Source organism: Lissotriton vulgaris, chromosome 10, assembly GCF_964263255.1.
Source record: "Lissotriton vulgaris chromosome 10, aLisVul1.2, whole genome shotgun sequence".
Classification (NCBI taxonomy): Eukaryota; Metazoa; Chordata; class Amphibia; order Caudata; family Salamandridae; genus Lissotriton; species Lissotriton vulgaris.
The window spans coordinates 582,084,067-582,107,801 of record NC_141698.1 but is presented as its reverse complement, the minus strand read 5'-3'; the positions used below and the strand labels follow the sequence as shown (position 1 = coordinate 582,107,801).

Below are 23,735 nucleotides of genomic sequence, written 5' to 3'. Positions count from 1 at the left end.
GAAGCAAAACGCAAAGCAAACAAGCAAATAGTGGAACTGAGACAATAACAGCAGAAGGTGATACTGATTCCACATCCCTTACATCCAACGGTGAATCGGAGGAAAGTAGACCAAGACCCTCGCTGATGGGTCAACCTGGGATGATGAGCTTCTCCCTTGCAGAGGAACTGAATTTTGTAAGAGAGGACCGGTGGTACACCTTGCGCCCCCGCAAACCTCAACATGTGCAAGGAGACCTGACAACAAACGAAGGTGGGAGAGGAGGATCAGGTACAGGCAAGCCTTCATCAAGAGGAAATGCAAGTAGGACCTGGAAAAAATAACAAGTGTCACCGAAAATACTGTTATCAACTTGACTGAAACTGTACTTTCTAAAGCTGAGGAACAACTCCTCTCATTGGGACTGTCATTTTGCCCTAAAAATTGCTTTTCATACAACCAGGCACGCATTGATGTGTTCAAATTCATTCGAAAGATCAAACTTATCAAATATTTTCAGTTGAACACATTTTCAAAGAAAACCTCTGAAATAGCAAAAGATGCTAGTAATCCTGAGGATGGGATGCAGGACAAAGATATTCCTAGCCTACAAACATTAAACGATCTGGCATTTGAAAATGATTCTGAGGAAGTCCTGTTGTCAGCCAGGGTGTAAATGTTAATGAATCAGCTTCAAGTCCTTTCCGTCCAGTTTCCACTTTCTTGCCCCTAATGCCAAAAGACGCTATAGATGTCTTCAGTGACAGAGTCATAACTGAGCTTAAAATCCTCAATAGAACTGTGATGTCACAAACACGCCAAAAAGATTTCAGGAATAACCAATACCATCTTTTGATTAAAAAACTCCAAAGTAATTCTGATGTGATTATTAATAAATCGGATAAAGGCGGGAATACAGTCCTGTGGTCAAGGGCGGATTACTTGGCAGAGTCAGAACGACACCTATCTGACACATCATGTTACAGGAAATCGTCTAAATTTGAAATGTGTAAAGCAGAAGACAGAACCCGTAAAAGAATCCATCAGTGGCAGAGGAATGGGCTGGTAACTAAAGAGGAAATTAACTTTCTTAATGTTGAACATCCGATTACACCGGTCCTCTATTTTTTACCAAAAGTCCACAAAAAGATTACTCCTGTGCCTGGGTGGCCGATCATTTCTGCTCAGGGTAGTATGAATGTAAAGTTGTCAAATATGTACATTTCTTTTTGCAGCCACATGTGGTCGGTTTGCCATCCTATTTAAAGGATACTACAGACTTTTTGAACAAAATCAGCACTGTGGCTTGGTGTTCAGATTATCTGTTAGTTGTAATGGATATTGAATCCCTTTACACAAGTATTATTCACTGTCATGGAATTAATGCTACAAACATTTTCTTCAGAATCGTCACCTAACCATGACAGATCATAATGATATGGTATTAGAGATCATTGAAGTGTGCCGTACTACCAATTTGTTCCCGTTTCAAAATGAGATCTTCCAACAGGTGCGTGGAGTTGCAATGGGTTCATGCTTCTACCCCAACAATTCATGTTTACATGTAGGCTGGTGGGAGAGGCATGTCCTCAGAACCACTCACCACCGTTGGTGGAGCCATATAGTACACTATTGGCGCTACATAGATGATGTGTGTCTCATATGGAAGGGGTCAAGGGAAGAAGCCTTGAAATTCATTGATGACATTATTGTAAATGACTTGAATTTCAGGTTCACTGCCTCCAATGACGCATCCACTGTTGAATTTTTGGATATACTTTTATATGTTGATGGAGGTACCCTACAGACCATTTTACATAGGAAACCCACTGCTGGGAATTCAATTCTTCATGCCCACAGTTCACATACTAGGCACCTGATCAATAGCATTCCGTACAGAGAATTTATTCGCATCCGGCGTATTTGCAGCTCTGATGTAGTTTCTAGAAAGTGTCAAATGGAAGCATTTAAAAGATTTCTCAACAGGGGCTATAATAAAAACCAACTCACTGTAGCTTTGAACCAAGCCAATGACCGGCAGATGAAGATTTTACTTCAGCCTAGTTCTAGTAAGACGAATAATATGGCTGTTTCAAACAACAATATGCACCCAATTCGGCTCATAACTACTTTTTGTACTCGGAGCAGGCTATCCGGAGAATCATCTATTCAGAATGGCCAATCATTCAAACTGACAATATTTTAGGCCCCATTCTGCCGACCCTGCCAGCTATTACTTTCAGACGGTCTCCCTCTATGAGGGATGCCCTAGTTAAATCAATGCCAGAGGTGAAACCCAAAAATACCTGTCTCATGAAAACTGGCTTTTTCAAGTGCAGTTCTTGCCGAGCGTGCACATTTGCTAAGAAGAGCACTTATTATGCAACAGCCTTTAGCGAGAAGAAAATTGCTATTCAAGAACACTTAACATGTCGTTGTGAAAATGCAATATATAAGTTGAAGTGCACTTGTAACCTAGAATATATTGGCAGCACCAAGCTCCCGGTGCATAAGGGTATCCTTCAGCATGCCAGGGCCATTGTCAACTCTGACCACAATTACCCAGTGGCCAGACACTTCAAGTCTGTTCATGACAATAAACTTAAAGTCTTGGAGTATACGGTTTTAGGATCTGTTCTCAACCCCCAACGGGGGGAAATCGAGACAAGCTTTTAAGACAAAAAGAATCTCAGTTTATTTTAGCTCTCGATATAAGAGTCCCCAATAGCTTTAATATGAATGAGGATCTTCATAGTTTTCTATAATGTCTTTTGATTCATTGTATGAATTTCTGTACATTAATTGTGTGTTTTTTTGGTAGATTTTCTGTATCTTTATGAATATTTTTATATAAATTTCTATGAGCTCTGCTGTGTGAATACTGGCACATTTGCACTTTAGGATTGTTTAGGCTTAAGTAATCCAGGAGTTTTCCCCTTGCTGCTAATGTGATGTTCTGTTCTTTGCACAGTTTGTTCTCTTTTGAACAGCACTATTTGCACTTTTCAGGCTTAAGGCACTTTTTGGTCTTTATCTTCAACCATTTTTGTATTTGTAAATAAGGCATTTTTTAATTATTTACTCTGGTTTTTAGCAGTAATTCCTTTTAACATCAGTGATTTTATTACATCAAAACCGCTTCTCTTCCGTCATACGTAATATGAGAGTTCTAAAAAAAGCTATATTCATTTGTATTTGCATTTGCATTTTTCATACGAGCTATCTTTTTGAATGACTTGCCATGCACGTATTAATGCGGTAGGAATTTTGCACAAATAGAGTAATATAACTTTGCCTCATACAATGATCAAATGGTACTTATTTATTTTTTTGTAATGTAGTTCATTATGATGATGCAGCCTGCCATGAGTTTTTTCCGGCACTTGCCATGATTGACTTCAATTTCCAGTGATCTGTTCTTTTTGGGTCAGATGGGGATACTACAACTGTGAATATAACATTTTGCACTATGTATATATTTTGTTTATAAACTGCAAGATGCACTATGCACTTTTATTTTATCAGTCTGATGAAATGAAGCAGTTTAAAACGCTTTTGCGGCATTTGCCGTGATTGGCCCAAATACAGTGATCTGCTTGTAGGTTGACGCTATGACTCTGAATATAACATCATTTGCACTATGTATTTATTTGATCTATTAGCTGCAGGATGCACTTTGCACTTTATTGTTATTTTTGTATTACTGCATTTGTATGACCATGTAAAAACCGCCAAAGTCTGTTGTCTATGTCTATTTGCACAGCGACCAGTCAGCCTATTTTCTGTGGCTGATTGTGCACACAGTTCATTTTAAAAATGTCATACTTACGGAAACGCATCATGGGATCAAGCTCCCAAGAGGAGTGAAACGTGTCATGGAGGACACTGGTCCATGCAACTCTATGCCAAAATAAAAATAAAAATCTGCACTGCTTACCCACTAAGGAGGTGTGGGAGTCCGTAATTTTCTTGGAAGGAGTTTTAGAGGTCCGTGGCTGTGTCGTCCCGCCTTGCGATTTGGCGGACAGGACGTGTTTGTGTATGTATGTATATATATATTTGCAGACAAAGAACCTTGATTTGGCGAAGCACTCTAAACTGGATTCATTACAGGCAAGCAGGCATTTCTAACCTTGGATCATTTCTTTCTGTCTTACGCGTTTCGGAGTTAAAACTCCTTGGTCACAGTCATTCCAGTACTGATGCAGTTTAAAACAGGGCACTCATACCAGCGTGTTGTTTATAACCTTCTTTAATTGAAGACAGGTGAGTTCAGTCACGTACTGCATGCTTGGGATTGTAGTGCATGATGCACTTTCCTTCCGTTGACTTTATGCGTGTCCTTTACAAGTATATTCCTTTAGTAGGTACTGCGCTCTAATACCAATTCACTGTATTATTTCCGCCCTCCAGTGGGCCTCCTTGATGAGAAATGCTCCATATTTAAGCCATCCGGTTCAGGGCCGGTTCTAGGATTTGCGAGGCCCTGGGCTAAAAAGGACCGTGCGAGGCCCCCTCTAATTTAGATAAGTGGCCCCTTGCAAGGAGACCATTTACAGACACTGTGGGGGCCCCATTGTCCAGCATTTTGGCGCCCCCACAGTTTTAACTTTTACTCCACAAGCATTTCTCACACCTTCAGTCCGATAGGTGTGAGAATTGATTGTGGTCTAAAAGTTAAAACTGTGGGGGCGCCAAAATGCTGGACAATGGGCCCCCCACAGTTTCTGTGAATGGTCTCCTTGCAATTGAGGGAGCGTCTCCGTCTCCCTCCCCTATGCCTCCTGACACCATCCATGAGAGGCCCACGGAGGGGGCCCCCTCCAATGGACCTTAATTGCAGGCGACACCTTTCTTTGTAATAGATTGCCAGGGAAACAACAGGACACATGACCAGTGCTTGGCCCCATGCTGGTGGGCTGAGTGCGAGGCCCTGTGCAGCCGCCCACGCTGCCCATGCCTAGCGCCGGCCCTGATCGGGTTTCCCACTTGGAGACTTCGAACAGTTCTGTGTCTCCCTGGCCCCCTTGTAATCCTCTTGTGGGGTGGTGCAGCGCTACGGCTGCATGCCCGTAAATAATGTTTGTAGACAAAGAACCTCGATTTGGCGAAGCACTCCAAACTGGATTCATTACAGGCAAGCAGGCATTTCTAACCTTGGATCTTTTCTTTCTGCCTTACGCGTTTCATGTATATATATATGTATATCAGAGTCTCAACTAGAGTCTCGGGGGGGATAAGAAAACATTTCGGGGGGGCTGAACCTTTAATCAGTAGGCAGAGTTGAGCTGCAGGGGCTCTTAGAAGGGGTGAAACAACTGCAAGGCCTAATTAACATTCAAATGGTCTTTTAAAGACCTGTAAAACGTTCGGGTGCGGCTCTGTGTGTGCCCGGGATCTGTCTCATCCCGGGCTGCCACACACGGGGGGGCTGAAGCCCGGTGAGTCCAATGGGTGTTGCGCGCCTGATGTGTGTGTGTGTGTATATATATATATATATATATATATATATATATATATATATATAGTAAGTTTCTCCTTCTCCGTACGCATTTCGAAAAACATTTGCCAAGTACATATATGTGCGCCTTTTATTTTAAAAAATACATGACAGTCTGTTATAGAATACAATCTCCATGATGCATTTTGCTTAGCAGTTGTAATGTGATGCATGGAATCTTTGTTACATCCATATGCCTTTTTAATAAAATTTCAATTATTTCGTGCTTGCATCAAATGTCTTAGAGGGTTTATTTACTCACAATGTCTTGTGCTTGCTTAACGTGCGGAAGTTCTCTTTTCATTTTGGCCTTGTAACACTGGCAGTCCTCCGGCACGATCAGAACAGGGAATCATCCCTTTCTGAATCCCTTCCTGCGCGGTCACACCTTTGCTGATTAGTATTTCCTCTCGTGGGCTTGTGACTGTGAGTGAGTCATGCCCCTGATTCAAATCCACACACAGCCTCCAAGCAAAGGGGCCCGACCCTACAGGGCGGCCTCAGGACAATGGGCACGGAGGCGCCCATCACTAAAATGCTCTAGAGCACTTCAAGGACTCTCGGGCTACGGCCAAGTCCTTGGGCCGCTCCACCACTTTACATGCACGGTCTGCTTTTCGCCCCTTTCATGGCCACGGAAGGGGTGCTCCAACACGTTCCTTTCAGAGCCTCAGGCCACCGCAAGCTGTTCAACCTCAGCGCGGCTGAGAACGTGGGACCCACCAACGTGGTTCAGGGGGCTAGCGTTAGGGCCAGTCCACCACCCCCCTCTGCAGCAGCCCCTACACACTCCTAATCTGACCTTTCAGGCCCAAAAAACGCCATCACCTTCCCCACTGGCACACCATCACGTTGGACAGGTGGGTTTTGCAGACATTCCAAAGGGGCTACTCCCTCCCCTTCAAGACTATCCCTCCAGCCATGCCATGGTCCTTTTCCAACAGAAAGTTATGGCTCCAACTGAGACATCGAGCACGTTCCTGACCCAGAAGTAGGCTGTGGTTGCTTTTTCCCTCTACTTTCTGGTGCCCAAGAAGGACAAGGGCCTGCGTCCTATCTTGGATCTGCGCAGATGAGCTGCAACCACCGCCATCACTTTCGTGAACACCCGAGGGGCACTGGTAAGGCCAAAGGGGAGGTCGGTAAACTGAAAATTCTTGTGGCCTACTGTGAATCGCAGGTAACGCCGGTTAGCCGGAGGGGCGGGGATATGAAATTAAGCGTTCTGCAAGTCCTACGCTACCATCCAGTCTCCAGGGTCGAGGGCAGACAAGACCTGAGCCAGTGTCAACAGTTTGAACTTCTCCTTCTGGACGAAGCGGTTGATGTGGAGTAGCCTTTCAATGTCGGAAAGGCCTACCTGGAAAGTCTGTCAGAAACAGATATCATAATCCCGACGGCAGAAAAGCCATCCCAAAGGTATTTTTTGTGACTTGCGACTGGCTGACGGGCTCCTTGAGCTCATCGGAACCCAGTCGGATTGACAACCGGTTTATACTTTGACTGCCGAATTTGAGATTCGGTGGTCGGGCTGTAAACCTACGATTAAGTCGATAAGCTTCTGGTGAGCAGTCGGAGGCTTACCGACCAACATCGTAAGGAGGCCCTAAGTGGTGGATTCTGAACAGAAGAGATACAAACAATGCTGTGAAAGTGAACCTCATACCAGTATTGTAAAATAAGCCCTTCAACCTGATCTACATTTTGAGGCTGAGTCACTAAAGCATTATAAGTACCAGAACCAGTAGTAAAGGAGTACTTTATGTACTCTTACAGGCCTTTGTGAAACATCCTTGAAATGTCACACTCCTTATTACCTTATTAATGAAAGTGCAAAGAGGGCACAGTCCTATCTATTTGTTCTAATGGTCTATGAATATTTTTGTTTTAGATGTTTTGGTGCCAATTGACAAAGGTGTGTAAAAGTACTTTAAAAAGTACTACAGGAGTACTGCTTTACGTACCCCAAAACATCTTCGTGAATAGGTCTCTTTGCTTAAATATTGCTGCCTAAAAACTGATACCAAGGCCAATTCCCTCTTTAAGGGTATATGATAGAGTTTGTTTTCCCAGGTATTGGGCCAATAAACCTCTTTGCTCAGTAAGGACACGATTCATTATCATTGTGAAGGTGTGTACATAGAACCTCACCAGAGAGAAAGAAAAGTGACTTGCTCTGTAGTAATAGATTCCCCAGGATTTAATTTTTTTGTAACACGCAAATGATGCCTAATTGGTGAAAATGTGATTGCTGGTAGGTTAATTGTTCTTACATTGTTATTATAATTGCATTATGCATTTATGAATGATATAAACTACTTTTCAAGAGAAGAGTATGCAAACCCCTCCTCTTTACTTTATTGCAGGTCTACGTTAGGATTCGAGATGATGAATGGAATGTCTATCGAAGATACACAGAGTTCAGACGTTTGCATCACGAGTTGCAAAGCAAATACCAGCAAGTTAGGACCTTTCATTTCCCTCCCAAAAAGGCTATTGGCAATAAGGTACGTTTTTAAGAAAAACTTTAAAAAAAAAAAGAAATAATAGTTGTTTGGCCTGTTGTATGTCTGATCCTTAGTATGAATATTTTTCAAATGAAACCTTGCTGCAATATCGGGAAAAAATCACGTTGGTAAAGGTCGCTTCAGCGAGACTTCCATTTATCTCCTCCTATCTGTAATGAATTTAAATGGGAAGCCTTAAATTGCACAAGATGATCTCATGTGTCTCTGTCATCTCATTGAGATAAGAAATTGGGTGAATAACCACGTTTCTTAAGATCCTACTGAGTATAAGTCGATAGCGTTTGTGCACAGAACTAGAGATACTGTTGTTCACAGATATACTAGGATAATGGGGCAGTCACTGGGCCCGATTCACAAAGGTTTTGTCCTATGAGTAGATGAGGCTTACTCTTAAATTAATGAATTCTCTTTTTTCATGGAAGAACCTTTTCTGACTCGGGATCAATAACTCCATCACTATTAGGATGCTAGATTGCTACTTGTAATTCAACCTCAATATTGTTAATACATTGGCCGCGAGGTATGTACTAATTTAGACACGAATAATAAGTGTCATTTGGGTGAAGCAAACAGCTTTCAAAAGGTAGGAGGAGCAAAAGAGAGTCGTGAAAATCCTTAACTAATTGACAGAAGACGAAAAATTATCGATTACATTTTATTCAGTGGTGATTACTCGAGCAGCATAGCAATCTTTTGTTTTTGCAGTCACTTAGCTACTACAGATTTAGACCTACCACATGCAAATCAAGTTCTGGTCCAGCTTCGTAGGTAGCCAGATGTCGAGCCCAAGCCGCCATCCCATATCTCCTGAAGGAACAGAAGTAACCACAAGCATGCATTGTTCTTGTTGGTCCCCACCCTTGACATACAACTCAAGTACCTATGCTCTAGCGAACCACATTCTCAACATTTGGCCATACCACAGGAAATAGATGACCAATCACAGCAGTTGTCTGCTCTTACTTTTCAAAGAGTGAGTACAACTGTAGCAAGAGTGTTTAAAGTGTCAACCGTCCCCGTATTTAATCTGTCCAAAAGAATATTTTGACTTACTGAAGCAAGACAGTAGAGGGTGCCCATAGCACCATTACATCTATACCTACCATATGAATGATATTCACAACAATATTCCAAGACAAAGTGTTCTCTGTAACCTGTTTTGTACATCCAACTCTTTGTCTTGCCGGAAAAGTGGGTGTTTTTGACATTTGATAGAAGTCATTTGGAGATTGATTTCTCACCGGATTTTGCACCAAAGACAGGGTGAACCAATAGCGACTAAATGAACCTGTGCTTAGCTCTTTGGTAGGGTGGCACACAGAAACCAGGCTTACTTAGAGGCGATGTGAAAAATATGTATGCAGTTCTAAAACAGTAATAACGTGAAAACACCTCAAACCAATTTAGAAAAGATACGCAAATGTTAACCCCTTCGCTGCTAGGCCTTTTTTGGGCTATTTGGGGTAGTGCGGGCTTAGGCCCCTTTAACTTTTTGACCACATAATGTATCCACGCCAAATTTGCGTCCTTTTCTTCCAACATCATGGGGATTCTAAAGGTACCCAGGATTTGTGCATTTCCCTGGAGGGATTCCAGAAATTAGCCACAATACAGCTAAATTTAGAGTTTTCTGGGAAAAATCGGGAAAAAAGGGCTGCAAATGAAAGCGTCTGGGTTTTACCCTGCAAATGGTATTGAAAAAGGGGGTGTGATGCTGAACTCACCATCTTCCCAGCTTTCAGGGACAAGCAGACTTTTGTCAGAAAACCACATTTTTTACACAGTTTTGGCATTTTTCTGGGACATTGCCTATTTTTGCCTATTTTTGCAATTTTTTGTGCTTTCAACCTCCTTCCAGTTAATGGTAGAAATGGGTATGAAAGCAATAATGGATCCACAATTTTGGAATAGTAGACAAAATTCTGAATTCAGCAAGGGGTCATTTGTGTAGATCCTTCAAGGTTTCGTTATAGAAACTAACAGTTAAATGGAGGAAAAATTGAAAATTCGTTAAAAAAACGCCTTATGTGTCAACGTTTTTACATGTAACTTCTTCTAATTAGGACACCTCTATGAAAGCAATATACAGTTACATCCACTGGATCTTCCTGGTTGTGGGGATATATAGGACCTGTAGGTTCACCTAGAACTTGATGAACCCAGAGCCACAAAATGATCAGCTATTTGCAATGGTTTTTTATTATGTACCGAGTATATAGCAATTATTCTGGGAAATGTGTACATGGAAAAATCGGTATGAAAGACATCTATGTATTTCTGAAATAGGAACAAAATATAGAATTTAGAAACAGTAGATATTTGCACATTTCTGAAATTAGGAATGCTCATACGCCAGAGAATTATCAATCATGTTTCAAAATTACTTCTTTTTTACGCATTGTCTTTCATTTGGAAGGCAGAAATGCATCGAAAGTCAATAGGTAATAACAGCTGCTTTACAAATCTGAATTACCCTAAGTCTCTCAAGAAAAATGGTACCTCACTTGTGTGGGTAGGCATAGTGCCCACAACAGGAAATGGCTCAAAACCCAACGTGAACAAACCACATTTTCACAATGAAAAATGACCCTTTTTTGCAAAGTGCCTAGCTGTAGTTTTTTAACCCTAGCTCTGCCGGCACCTAGGGAAACCTAGCAAACCTATACATTTTTGAAAACTAGACACCCAGGAGAATCCAGGATGGGGTGACTTGACTGCCTCTCACCAGGTTCTGTTACCCAGAATTCCTTGCAAACCTAAACTTTTGTAAAAAAAAAAAAACATTTTCCTCAAATTTCTGTGCTGGAAAGTTATGGAATTTTCGTTGATCCACAAATTTCCACCCACCCAGCGTTCCCCAAAGTCTTTTAAGAAAAATGGTAGCTCACTTACGTGGGTAGGCCTAGTGTCACAACAGGAAGCAGCACAAAACGCAACGTGGACACACCTCAATTTTGCAATGAAAAATGACCCTTTTTTGGCAAAGTACCTAGCTGTAGTTTTTGAACCATAGCTCTGCCGGCACCTAGGGAAACCTAGCAAACCTATACATTTTTAAAAATTAGACACCAAGGGGAATCCAGGATGGGGTAACTTGACTGCCTCTCACCAGATTCTGTTACCCAGAATTCCTTGCAAACCTAAACTTTTGTAAAAAACAAAAAACATTTTCCTCAAATTTCTGTGCTGGAAAGTTATGGAATTTGCGTTTATCCACAAATTTCCCCCCACCCAGCGTTCCCCAAAGTCTTTCGAGAAAAATGGTACCTCACTTACGTGGGTAGGCCTAGTGTCCGCGACAGGAAACAGCGCAAAACGCAACGTGGACACACCTCAATTTTGCAATGAAAAATTACCCTTTTTTGGCGAAGTACCTAGCTGTAGTTTTTGAACCATAGCTCTGCCGGCACCTAGGGAAACCTAGCAAACCTATACATTTTTTAAAATTAGACACCAAGGGGAATCCAGGATGGGGTGACTTGACTGCCTCTCACCAGGTTCTGTTACCCAGAATCCCTTGCAAACCTAACAAATTGTCAAAAAACACATTTTCCCCACATTTCTGTGGTGGAAAGTTCTGGAATCTGCGTGGAACCACAAATTTCCTACCACCCAGCATTCCCCCAGGTCTCCAGATAAAAATGGTACCTCACTTGCGTGGGAATGGAATGGAATGGAATGGAATATGTTTTTGTAAAGCGCGATAGCTACCCGCAGGCGTCCTAGCGCTATAGCTGAATACATTTGGGTGAGGCGGGTCGAGGTTATTTTCTGAAGAAAAAGGTTTTTAATTTTTTGCGGAAGAGCAGGATGTTCGGTTCTGAGCGGATAGATAGTGGAAGGGAGTTCCAAAGCCTTGCCGCATTTGTTGAGAACATTCTACCTCCACTTCTTTCTCTTTTGTACCTGGGAATGATGACTTGGAAGGCAAGGGTCAACCTCAGCTGCCTGTTGGGGTGGTATGGAGTGATCAGGGTGTGATTAAGGATTGCCCCTTTCCTCCAGTAGGCACGGTGGGCGATGCACAACCGTGGGTCAAGGACCCGCGACAGGCAAGAGCCCAAAACCTATTGAGACAACATCAAAATTACCTATCACAAACCAACTTCATTTTGCATGGGGGTCCCTTCAGTTTTTGGCCCGGGGCTCGGCAGCCGTCTAGGGAAACTTACCAAACCCACGGGTGTCTAGTTTCCAGAATCCACACTGATTCCAAAACTTTACCACACATATCATGTGGGGGAAGGGGTTGCCCCGATATGCTCCCAAGGGGGGGGGTAGAAACACTGTGGCTATTTTTTGGGGGGGTGGGGGCATTGGTATGCCCATTCTGAGCAGCCCTCACCATCACACATAAAAAAAGCCAGCGTAATCGTTGGCGGCTAGTGGGCTTTTTGCCCCCCCGGGGGGTAGATTGGGGGCTACTGACATGCCCGTTTTGGGCAGCCCCCACCCTAATTAAAAAATTTGCCCTAAATAATCCCTGGCGTCTAGTGGACTTTTTGCCCCCTGGGGGGGCAGATTGGGCGCTACTGCCCCATATGTCCCCCGGGGGAGCAGGAAGGCTGTACTTTTTGCAGGGAGGGGATGGGGGCATGGGTATGACCATTTTGGGCAACCCCCACTCTAATTAAAATTTGCCCAAAAAACTCCCTGCCGTCTAGTTGACTTTCTGCCTCCCCTGCGGGGCAGATAGGGGCATTTGCCCCCCCTAAAATCCCTGGCATCTAGTGGGATTTGTGCCCCCCGGTGAAGCAGATTGGGGCTAATGCCCCCATCTGCCCCCCAGGGGAGTTTTTTTGGCAAATTTTAATTAGGGTGGAGGCTGCCCAAATCAGGCATGCCAATGCCCCCACCCTAATTAAAATTTGCCCCAAAAAACTCTGGGGTCTAGTGGGCTTTTTGCCCCTCCGGGGAAGGCTGTTATTTTTGCGAGCGGGTGTGGGGGCATGGGCATGCCCGTTTTGGAAGCCCCCATCTTAATTCAAATGTGCCACAAAAAAATCCCTGGGGTCTAGTGGGCTTTTTGCCGCCCCGGCGAGGCAGATTGGGGGCTAATGCCCCCATCTGTCCCCTATGGGAGGCAGAAAGTCCACTAGATGCCAAGGAGATTTTTGGGCAAATTTTTATTAGGGTGGGAGTTGCCCAAAATGGGCAATGTAATGCCCCCACCCTAATTAAAATTACCAAAGAAATCCCTAGCGTCTAGTGGTCTTTTTGCCCCCCCTGGGGGGGCAGGAAGGCTGTTATTTTTGCAGGCGGGGTGGGGGCATGGGCATGCCTGTTTTGGGAACCCCCACCATAATTCAAATTTGCCCCAAAAAATACTTTTTGGGCAAATTTTGATTAGGGTGGGGGCTGCCCAAAACGGGCATGCCAATGCCTCCACCCTAATTAAAATTTGCCAAAAAATTCCCTGGCAGCTAGTGGGCTTTTTGGTCCGTGGGGGGGCAGATTCGGGGCTACTGCCCCATCTGCCCCCCAGGAAGGCTGTCATTTTTGTAGGGGAGGGGGTGGGGACATGGGCATGCCCGCTTTGTTAGCCCCCACCCTAATTCAAATTTGCCCCAAACAATCCCTGGCGTCTAGTGTGCTTTTTGCTTCCCCCCCGGCGGGGCAGATTGGGGGCTAATGCCCCCATCTGCTCCCAGCCATTACAAAAGGGGGTTGTACCCATGCAGTCAGGGGGACCTGGGCGTTGTGTAGTAAATGTATAGGGGGGTCCCCGTGAGGAGAGCGTGTAAACACACAGTAAAACACTTACAAATTTCAAAAAGACGGTGAATTCAAAAGAAGAATGTTGTCATTTATTCAACAACATTGCATTGTGATTCAGTAAAGCATTATTACAATTACTTTAAGTGGAGTAGAGAATCAGAAAAATGAAAAAGCCCCAGTATGGGAGGGAAGGAGAGGTGGTGCTCGAGGGCTGTGAAAAGGATTAAGGAAAGTGCACAGAGTTAAACACAATGTACATAAATACCAACATCAAAGGAATTGGGAATTGTTCCAAAAAACTAAAATGGCCCATATAAATTAAGGCAGGTGTTAGAAACACAATTCAAACTAAGGACATTCTACGGTCACATATGCAATTCAATATGATCCAGGGGATGTGCCGGACGTCCCAAAGTGAAGAGGCGTCGACGTTTCGACCCCTATTTATAGGCTAAATTCAGTCCTTTGCCGGGGTCTTCATCAGGACCGTTATAGTGGGGGAAGGGACGAAATGGGGCCGTCCTGTCTGTAAAATTAAAAATCAATATCAGCAAATGGGGTATTGAGTTGAACATCACAGTCACTGTCCTGTAAACCGTAAAGGTTGATTACTCAAGGCAGAATAACACCATGGGGTCCGGGTCATAAAGACCTCTGGACAGAGGGAACTAAGAGCTGCGTGAAGCCACATGTCATGCTCCAGCTCAGTAGGGTAGATCATAATTCTAAAAGACCAATACATACAGAGGAAAACAGTAGCCAAAAGGAAATATAAAGATATATACACATTATTATCTAGTGTCTACACAGGAGACTCACTTAGAAAAAAGTAGAGACAGTACAAATACACATCCAAATGGTGTACTGCTCCAGAGTGTGAAGAAACCAAGTCTCAATGTATCATTGGTGACTTGCCGTACACGGACAGGATTAAATACCCTAATAACCTTTAGTATTTGGTTTAACCTAGATTTGACAGCCAATCCCAGCACGCTGTTCACCACACTCGGCAACAATATCTTCCCGATGATGGTTATCTTGATGGAGTGTGCTGTATTTAACTAAAGGTAATTGCATACCCGCTTACAATTTACTTTAATTGTCCCTCCAGGACTTGCAGTTATTTAATCCTGTCCGTGTACGGCAAGTCACCAATGATACATTGAGACTTGGTTTCTTCACACTCTGGAGCAGTACACCATTTGGATGTGTATTTGTACTGTCTCTACTTTTTTCTAAGTGAGTCTCCTGTGTAGACACTAGATAATAATGTGTATATATCTTTATATTTCCTTTTGGCTACTGTTTTCCTCTGTATGTATTGGTCTTTTAGAATTATGATCTACCCTACTGAGCTGGAGCATGACATGTGGCTTCACGCAGCTCTTAGTTCCCTCTGTCCAGAGGTCTTTATGACCCGGACCCCATGGTGTTATTCTGCCTTGAGTAATCAACCTTTACGGTTTACAGGACAGTGACTGTGATGTTCAACTCAATACCCCATTTGCTGATATTGATTTTTAATTTTACAGACAGGACGGCCCCATTTCGTCCCTTCCCCCACTATAACGATCCTGATGAAGACCCCGGCAAAGGACTGAATTTAGCCTATAAATAGGGGTCGAAACGTCGACGCCCTTCACTTTGGGACGTCCGGCACATCCCCTGGATCATATTGAATTGCATATGTGACCGTAGAATGTCCTTAGTTTGAATTGTGTTTCTAACACCTGCCTTAATTTATATGGGCCATTTTGGTTTTTTGGAACAATTCCCAATTCCTTTGATGTTGGTATTTATGTACATTGTGTTTAACTCTGTGCACTTTCCTTAATCCTTTTCACAGCCCTCGAGCACCACCTCTCCTTCCCTCCCATACTGGGGCTTTTTCATTTTTCTGATTCTCTACTCCACTTAAAGTAATTGTAATAATGCTTTACTGAATCACAATGCAATGTTGTTGAATAAATGACAACATTCTTCTTTTGAATTCACCGTCTTTTTGAAATTTGTAAGTGTTTTACTGTGTGTTTACACGCTCTCCCCACGGGGACCCCCCTATACATTTACTACCCATCTGCTCCCAGGGCAGAAAGTCCACTAGACACCAGGGGGTTTTTGGGGCAAATTTTAATTAGGGTGGGGGCTGCTTAAAACGGGCATGCCAATGCCTCCACCCTAAGTAAAATTTGCCCAAAAAATCCCTAGCGTATAGTGGTTTTTCTGCCCCCTCGGGGGGGGGGGCAGAATGGGGGTTACTGCCCCCCAAGGGGGGCAGAAAGGCTGTAAATTTTGCGGGATGGGGCACGGACATGCCCTTTATGGGCAGCCCCCATGCTAATAAATGATGCGCCCCCCCCCAAAATATCCCTGGCGTCTAGTTGGCTCCCCCATGCTAATAAATGATGCGGCCCAAAAAAATATCCCTGGCGTCTAGTGGGCTTTTTGCCCCCAGTGGGGGGGGGGGGGCAAAAAGACTAAATCCCACCCACAAAAGTTGAAGGGAGCAAAAGCCCTTGCCCATGGGGCCGCTCTCCCCTCCCTAGTGTCTAGTAGGTGGGTCCCTGCTTGGGATCGCCCTCCTGGGGCGATCCCGAAGCAGGGATCCACTGGAGAAGGGGTACCATTGGAAAGGGGAGATTCTCCCCCTTTCCTATGATACCTCTCCTGTCTTTCTACATGCCCGTGGGGCTGAGATAGCCACCTGAGCACATAGAAAGTGAAACTGAAATGAGCCTAAAGGCTCATTTCAGTTTCGGTTTCTGTGCAATGACGACAGCGCGACGTGCACGCTGATCGTCATGGCACAGAAACCAGGAAGGGGGCCTTGGGAGCAGCTCCCAAGGTCACAGGGGAATAATAGAAATCCCTCTGCTGTCTGCAGCAGAGCGATTTCGTGCCCCTGGCCTCATGACAGAATGGTTCCGTCATGAGCACATGGCCACCGAACTATTCCGCCATGAGCATCGAAGGGGTTAATAAATAAAATGACGACAAAATGACAAAAACCCAGCAAGTAAAACTGGAGTTTTGTATTTTTTAAGTTAGAATTTCATTTAGCACTAAAAAGCTCAAAGCGTCGACCCTCGATTTTCTGGTTGTGCTATACTTTGTCAAAGACAAAAGTTAAGGCCAACCACAATGGAGTGTTGGATGGATACATGGGCCATGTTCACAAAAGTGGAAGGATTACCTTCTTACTTTAAAACATATTTTGATAAAAGTGGCCATAAATGAGACATTGGTGGAGCAATCTGCAAGCTGGATACGTAGTAGGGCTCAATAACAATGGTATGTTATATGCAGAGTCCCAGTGTGGTCATCAACAATGCCAACTAAGCTCTGAGCGGATGACATCCAAAGTCTGTGTCCAGGGACACCTTGAAGTCGATGGGTTTCTTGCTCCACGTTGGTCCAGATGAATCCCTCTGTGTTCGGACCTAAAAACATTTGTGGAAGTCCGATCTTCTTCAACTGAGCTAACCAGCAGATTGAATCTTTACGGTAATTCAAAGTCAATGGGTTTGGCTCAACAGTGGTCCCGTTCTCCTACTGGCTCTCGGGAGGAAAAGTTGGCAAAAAGTTTCTAAGTCCCAGCTTTTGCAGTTTGGTCAGAAGGAATAAACTCTGGCCAAGGGTCCATGATCTGGGCGGCATCACTGGGGGGTTTAGACTCAATCCAACAATGGCCAGTAGCAGGTCCATACGGTACTGGTCAGCTGGGCAGTTGCAGAGAAAGGGCCTCTAGAAGCTTGTTGTGCTCCTGTAGACCAATTAGGAGGCCAGACAACTGAGACTTAGTCATTTCCTTGGCCTGGGGTTCAGGGCAAGCAGGTCCAGACTTTCTTCAGGTTGCAGGCCCCACAGCAGTCCTCCCCCTGATCTCCACAGTCCCAGGAGTGTTCTGAGGAGAGGTCTGTGGGGTCCACTTCTATGCCCAGTGCAAGCCTGTTAGCGAGGAAAACTCCTGGCCACTCCATAACCATTGGGGTAATAAATTCCCAGGGACGACCTTCCCTATGTTTGCAGCACCTCCTATGGTTGTACTGTAAACTATTCACAGTACCCCAATCTACCTAAATCTAAGATGGCAGAATTGTTTTTAACCCAATCATTTGAGCTAACTGTGCCCACCCAGAGGTGTGGTGATTATAATGGTCAAACTTTCATTTGTGGTCACTCCAAACTAGTTCTGAGGTCGCTCCCCCTACCACTGGATTTAGTGCGAAGCAGCCTAGGAAGACAAAGGGAGGGAGACCTAGGTGTGAGCTACATTTGCCAGTGATAAGTTAGGCATTCTTTAAAGCTCAGAGAGGGGCTGTGCACAGTTCCCCAGGCCATCCAGTTCAAGGTGGAAAAACCTCTTTCCTCACCCAAGCCTTTTGCCTACTGCCTGGAAGTAATCCACTTACTACCACATGGGAGCCATTCAGCAGTCCTGTGACACTGGATATTGGTAGTAAAGCCCTTTCAGCTTCAGCAGAGAAATGACACTTTTTTAAAGTGTCATTTCTAAAATATTATTATAACATCTGGCTTGACTATTTTAAATTACTTCTAAAATAACTCCCTGAATTCTCTCTCTCTTGATAACTTTATTTCGGTCGGGGACCATAAAAAGTGCAGATAAAATACATACAAAGCACAATAAATAAAACAATACATATGAACAGCAAGCATTGAAGATAAAAAGTTAATTAAACAAAAAGTTATCGGTGACAGTCTAGATAAAATAACTTTAAAAGGAAGAAGAATTAATCCAGATACATTTATAATGACTTTAAACAAAGCCTTTCCTTCGGCGCCACATACCGTATAAAAAACGGGAAACAGCAAAGACAATAGGTAGCGAAGTGTCATACATTAAACCTCTACATGCCTGCATACATTGTCTAAAGCCCAAATTTCTGCATAACAGGATAAGCCAGCATTTTCTTATTGTAACATACGCTGTGCAAAAAACATGACATGGGCAACATCTTCTCGAATATAATTGCACGCTCGGCAAGACTTCTTGAATTGTATGTCTAGCTGCACCCAAGCTGAAATTAAGCACTATGAGGTGTTCTAATGTACCCCAATGTTTTGCTGTGGAAGAGCCAGCCTTGCTCCAGTAAAAAATGACTTGGAAGGTTTTTAACTGCCAGGACATGTAAACATTAAATATGCCTGTCCTACTTTTTAAATACCATGCACCCTGACCTATGGGCATGGAGGGCCTGCCTTCGGGGAGATGTGTACATATTAAAAAGGAAGGTATAGGCCCGGCAGAAGGTTTATTTGCCAAGTCGAAATGGCAGTTTGAGCTAGACATCCAAGCGGCAGTGATAGCCCTCGAAGCATGTTTTATAGTGCTCCGTTTTTGGTTGGTACAATGAATGGTGCAGCCCACTAGCAGTATTTAATTTACAGACTCTGGGTATATATTGTACCTTATACCAGGAACTTACAAGTAAATTAAATGTGCTAAATCGGTGTACACCAATTTCAACATGTGTAGAAAGGAGATCATACGCAGTTTGCCACTTGTTGGCAAGTGCAGAGAGTCCTTTGTACAACAAAAAGTGAGTTTAGCAACAGAAGTCAAATATCTGGGATGACACTGCAGAAAGGTCCAATGTCCAAGAGCTACTATAATTTCATAGATGATCAACATGTTCCACCCATGTATACATCACTACTCCTTTTCATATTCAGAAATGTAGAAGACCACACTTCCTCCCTTCTGTTTTATTCTGTTTCTGAATGACACCTGCAAAAAGTCTCATCTTCACTTTGTTTGGGGGGGTCTTTCATCTTTCTATCCATACCAAAATCCCTATTTCTTTACTTTTGGCTACCAGGGACTAGTATTAATGGCTTCACGCAGTCTTTCCCTTTCTTTATTATTATTATTAGTATTACTTTATTTGTTTTTTACAGCCAAAGTATACATCCAACGAACTACAACAAATCAAAATAATATTTACACAGAACATACATAACGTTACTGTATAACATTCATAGCCTCTGAGACTGATGACGATAAGCAGACAATAGTACAGAAAAAATAATGCTTCAAGGACCTTCTACAGCACTGCAATTAAGTATTAAAATCGTATCCCAAGACAAATGTCAATGACAATGTGAGGTACATGATAATAAAATAATAGACTAATACAGTTAAAAAGATAAAATTCAAGGATAAAAACGTGCCTACCGACAATGTTAAAAGTGGTGCTTAATAACAGCCCCATTAAGGGTCATGCCAGGGGATAAAGTGCCCAGTAGTTCACAAATCAGTTTAACTAGCAATACCAGTGATAACTATTCGCTAGATAGTAGAACACAACCCCATTAATAAAATCGCTTTGGGTGCTAAAGTGATCTGTGCTTCAATATCAGTGCATAATAAGAACAGTAATAAATATACGCAGATAGTGTACAACAGTATTACCATCCCTCCTCTTAAAACTTTCATTGAAGCGTTCCCCTATGTAGTCAAAATTACCTACCCTTTCAAGTGACTCATTTTCAACCCGAATGGCTGCTTTTCCTTTCTTGACCCCTTTGCCCAATACCATAAATTTGGTCTTGTTAACATTTAATTCAAGGCCCCTGGCATGGCAAAAGACAAAACATTTATTAACCAGGGTCTGCAGACCCATGGGTGACTTCGAGATGAGGAAGGAGTAATAGGCAAAGAATAAGATCGGGGCCTTCCTAATTAATGTTCAGCATTTTAACACAGTTTTCTAAAACTTCAACTACATCATTAGGTTATACAGAGAGAACAGTGTGGGTGTAAGAACGCAGCCTTGGCGAACTCCATGTTCAATTGGGATGATTTCCTTTAGTTCACCATTCAGACCCCATCGGACCTGTGCAAAGATGTTTTCATGCAGTTTGCTTAACCCGTTGCATTCGTCGGACGGCCGGGACAGTGGGTGTGTGGGGAGGATGGCCGGGGGCCGTCCGAACCGCGCCCTCTCATAAATATGCCCGCACCGCGGCAAAATTTGCGCCGTGGTAAACGGGTTATAAGATATACAAGATTGCCGGGAACGCCTATATTAAGTAGGACTTGCCATAGCTTATCGCGTGTGTAGGAGAGTAGGGTCTGCAATCCTATGATCACCCAGATTTTTTGCTTTTGTTTCACTGGTTTACGACTTTCTCTGGCTGTGGGCCTGCCAATCAGACCCACAGCCTGGCTGTTCTCTTTCTAAATTACAACATGTACCCTAGGTGCATTTACCAATTGGTACTGGGCCACCTTATCAGACCCTGTAACTCAGGGCATAGGTGTACCCAGGGCCGCCAGGGGCTGCAGCATGTATTATGCCACCCCTGGCTGGCCTCCTAAATTTGACACAACTGGCTGCATGACAGCTGGGGCGAAGTCGTGTAATCACCCTTTGCTTTAGATATAGTAGCTCTATATCTAACCATACAATGGACACCCGAGTCCCTATCAGTCACTCCTATGGCAGGCCTTGACAATCCTGAAGGCAGAGTGCATGGGCTCGCGTGAACTGTGTTCTGGCCCGAGCCGAGCCGGTTGCAGCTTGCGGAGAAAAGACCCAATGGCTGTTCCATGATAACGCGTGCCACATCGGTAACTTCGGTGTCGCGTTATCAAGACATGTCGAGTAAGGTGTCATACGAATCGGGATGCTGCCCTCTCACCAACTCTGGCGACGAGGTTAGCATTCCGCCCTTCTAGAGGGACACGACATGTACGTAACTGTGAACCCCGGTTAAAGTTAACGAAAGCCTCAGCTCCACAAAATGGACGCTGCCACCACAGACACGAGTCTGACCTCCTGCTGCTGGGAGTCCTTCCAGCGAGGAGCACTTGGACAAAGGGTTTCCTGTCGAGGGCGGTGTTCGCACCGTCCCAGACAGGGTTTGTGTATTCTGGGTAGGTAGGGCTTTTGCGAGAAGGTGACTGCGGAGTGGCACCCCGGTGCTCACTACGCATCTGCCGGTTAGAACCAGTTCCAGGGGCGACAGCCCTGGCCTGGGGAAAGTCCGGCAGGGGAGAGGGGTGTAACTACCCCCCTTCCTGGTCCCACCCTTAGGGCAGGACCTAGTCATGTACCCACCCCTTTCTTTAGGATAAAGGCCGGAGCGGGGACCCTTCCAAATTAGATCATCTTTGAATCAAGAATACTTTCTACGAAAGGACTTCAAGACTCTTCTCAAGATTTCTCCCTTGTGGCTAAGGAGTAGTCACCCTGCATCAGCAGGCACCATCTAAGAACTCTGCGGTTTGCTGTAAGTCCTTCCTCAAGGAATCCGACGGCCCAGCTCGACGAGAACCGGCTTCCCTGGCACCTCTGACCTCTACCCACGTCATCAGCTCAGCTGTGATCTGTGGGTGCGACGAGACCTCGAGGGACCGGCCATCATCAGAACCTGCACGCTCTTAAACCCAGCACGACCATCGAGGTAACTCTCTGGTGAGTGCTCTGGGGTCCGAGAAGCCCCGACCCTGAGCCGCTCCAGCACCGAAGTGCAGTCTCCCAGCATCTCCACGATCTGCGTGGGGCCCTTCTGCTCGCAGCTCAGCACGTTGTCTGGTCACTAGCCGCTGGCTTGTGTCCTTCTGTGACGACATCCGAGAATCATCACTGCCGGTCGGGTTGCTCCAGACTGGCCCTTGCTTCCATCTTTTCGAGAAGCACCCCGGACCCTCCTGGTCCACTCAAGACGCCGACAGCGACATCCGTCGTGGGACAGCTCGCACCTCCACCGTGGTCGCCGACAACGCCTCCTGGTCCGTGAGACTGCAGAGCCTAGCGTCGCCCACTCACCTGGTCGAGGTGACGGCCAACCGGTGCCTTCCTGGTACCCTCTGACTACTGGCTAGTAGTACGAACTTGGTCCCCTCTGCTTTCAGGTTTCATCACTCTCCGATCCAGGCTTGGATCTCTACGAACTATTCAGCACTGGTCGCCGGCCAGCAACTCCTTTTCTTCCGGCTCCTGGCTCGTCAGCGAAGACCCCGACGCCTGTAAGACTTGTGCAGCCGCAGCCCTCGTGGCTAGGTAACTCGGCATTTCAGTGCCTGCATAGCCTCCTTACTCTAGGGTCCCGAGTCCCTCGCTTCCGACTTGCCTTAACCTTTCCGTGTCCTCGGACACTTGTTTTAACTGTGCACTTAAAGTATTTGCTAAAGAGATTTGGTTTGTGCTAAGTACCCTGTCCTCATAAAGAGTACAGGGCTGTTGTGATTCTTAATAAATATACCGTTTATTTTCATAACACTTGTGTGGTGTCCTTTCACTGGGTGTTCAAGGGGTACATGTGTGGTAAACAGCTGGCTTAACACGCCCTCTCGAGTCTTTAGCCTTAGACTGCTCGTATCCACGCTACTAGGATAGCTGGTCTATAGGTTGACTTACAACCAAACACCATAAGGGTCGTTGGAACGATACATAGCGGTCGCTAGAATAGCGAACGTTGCATATCGGGCCAACTTCTCACAGCGTGGAATGAGATCAAAGGCAGCTCTAAGGTGTATGAAATCTACGTAGAGCATTTCTTGTTTTAAAAAGGATGGTTTTATAGTATAATAACAAAAATCTAAAAATCTGATCGATAGTGCTAACTTTTGGCGTAAATCCAGCTGGGTATGGAGACATTATTTTATTAGCCTCCATTCTGTCAATCAATTTATTCAGAACCGGTCGGCAAAAAAAAATTCTGGGCAATATCTATCAGGCTTATCGGCCTATAGAAAGCTGGGTTGCTAGCATCTCCCTTTTTAAATATGGTTATTTTCTCAGCACCCCTCCAAGATTCTGGTACTTCTCCCCCACCCGTGACAGCATTTGCTAGCAAATTAAAATAAGTTGACCAGATTTGAGGCTCAGGTTTATAGAGGTCACCCGGAATTTTATCTGGTTCTGGAGCCTTAGACAATTTAAACAAATGTATTGCACTAGCTGTTTCTTCGGGGCTAAAGGAGACAGGAGTAGTGTATGCCTCTTGCAATGTAAGATGTAATGGTGCTGACCCAGTCT

At 44.5% G+C, this 23,735-nt stretch overlaps 1 protein-coding gene across 1 annotated transcript in view; it reads left to right on the top strand.

Annotated features, from left to right (window-relative positions):
* The window catches only part of SNX29 (sorting nexin 29), a 1,754,850-nt gene that overhangs the window by 1,223,027 nt on the left and 508,088 nt on the right, over positions 1 to 23,735 (top strand). The window contains exon 19 of the mRNA XM_086941425.1: positions 7,846 to 7,986. Coding sequence (XP_086797551.1) covers positions 7,846 to 7,986 — 141 coding nt within the window. The remainder of the gene's footprint in view (positions 1 to 7,845; positions 7,987 to 23,735) is intronic.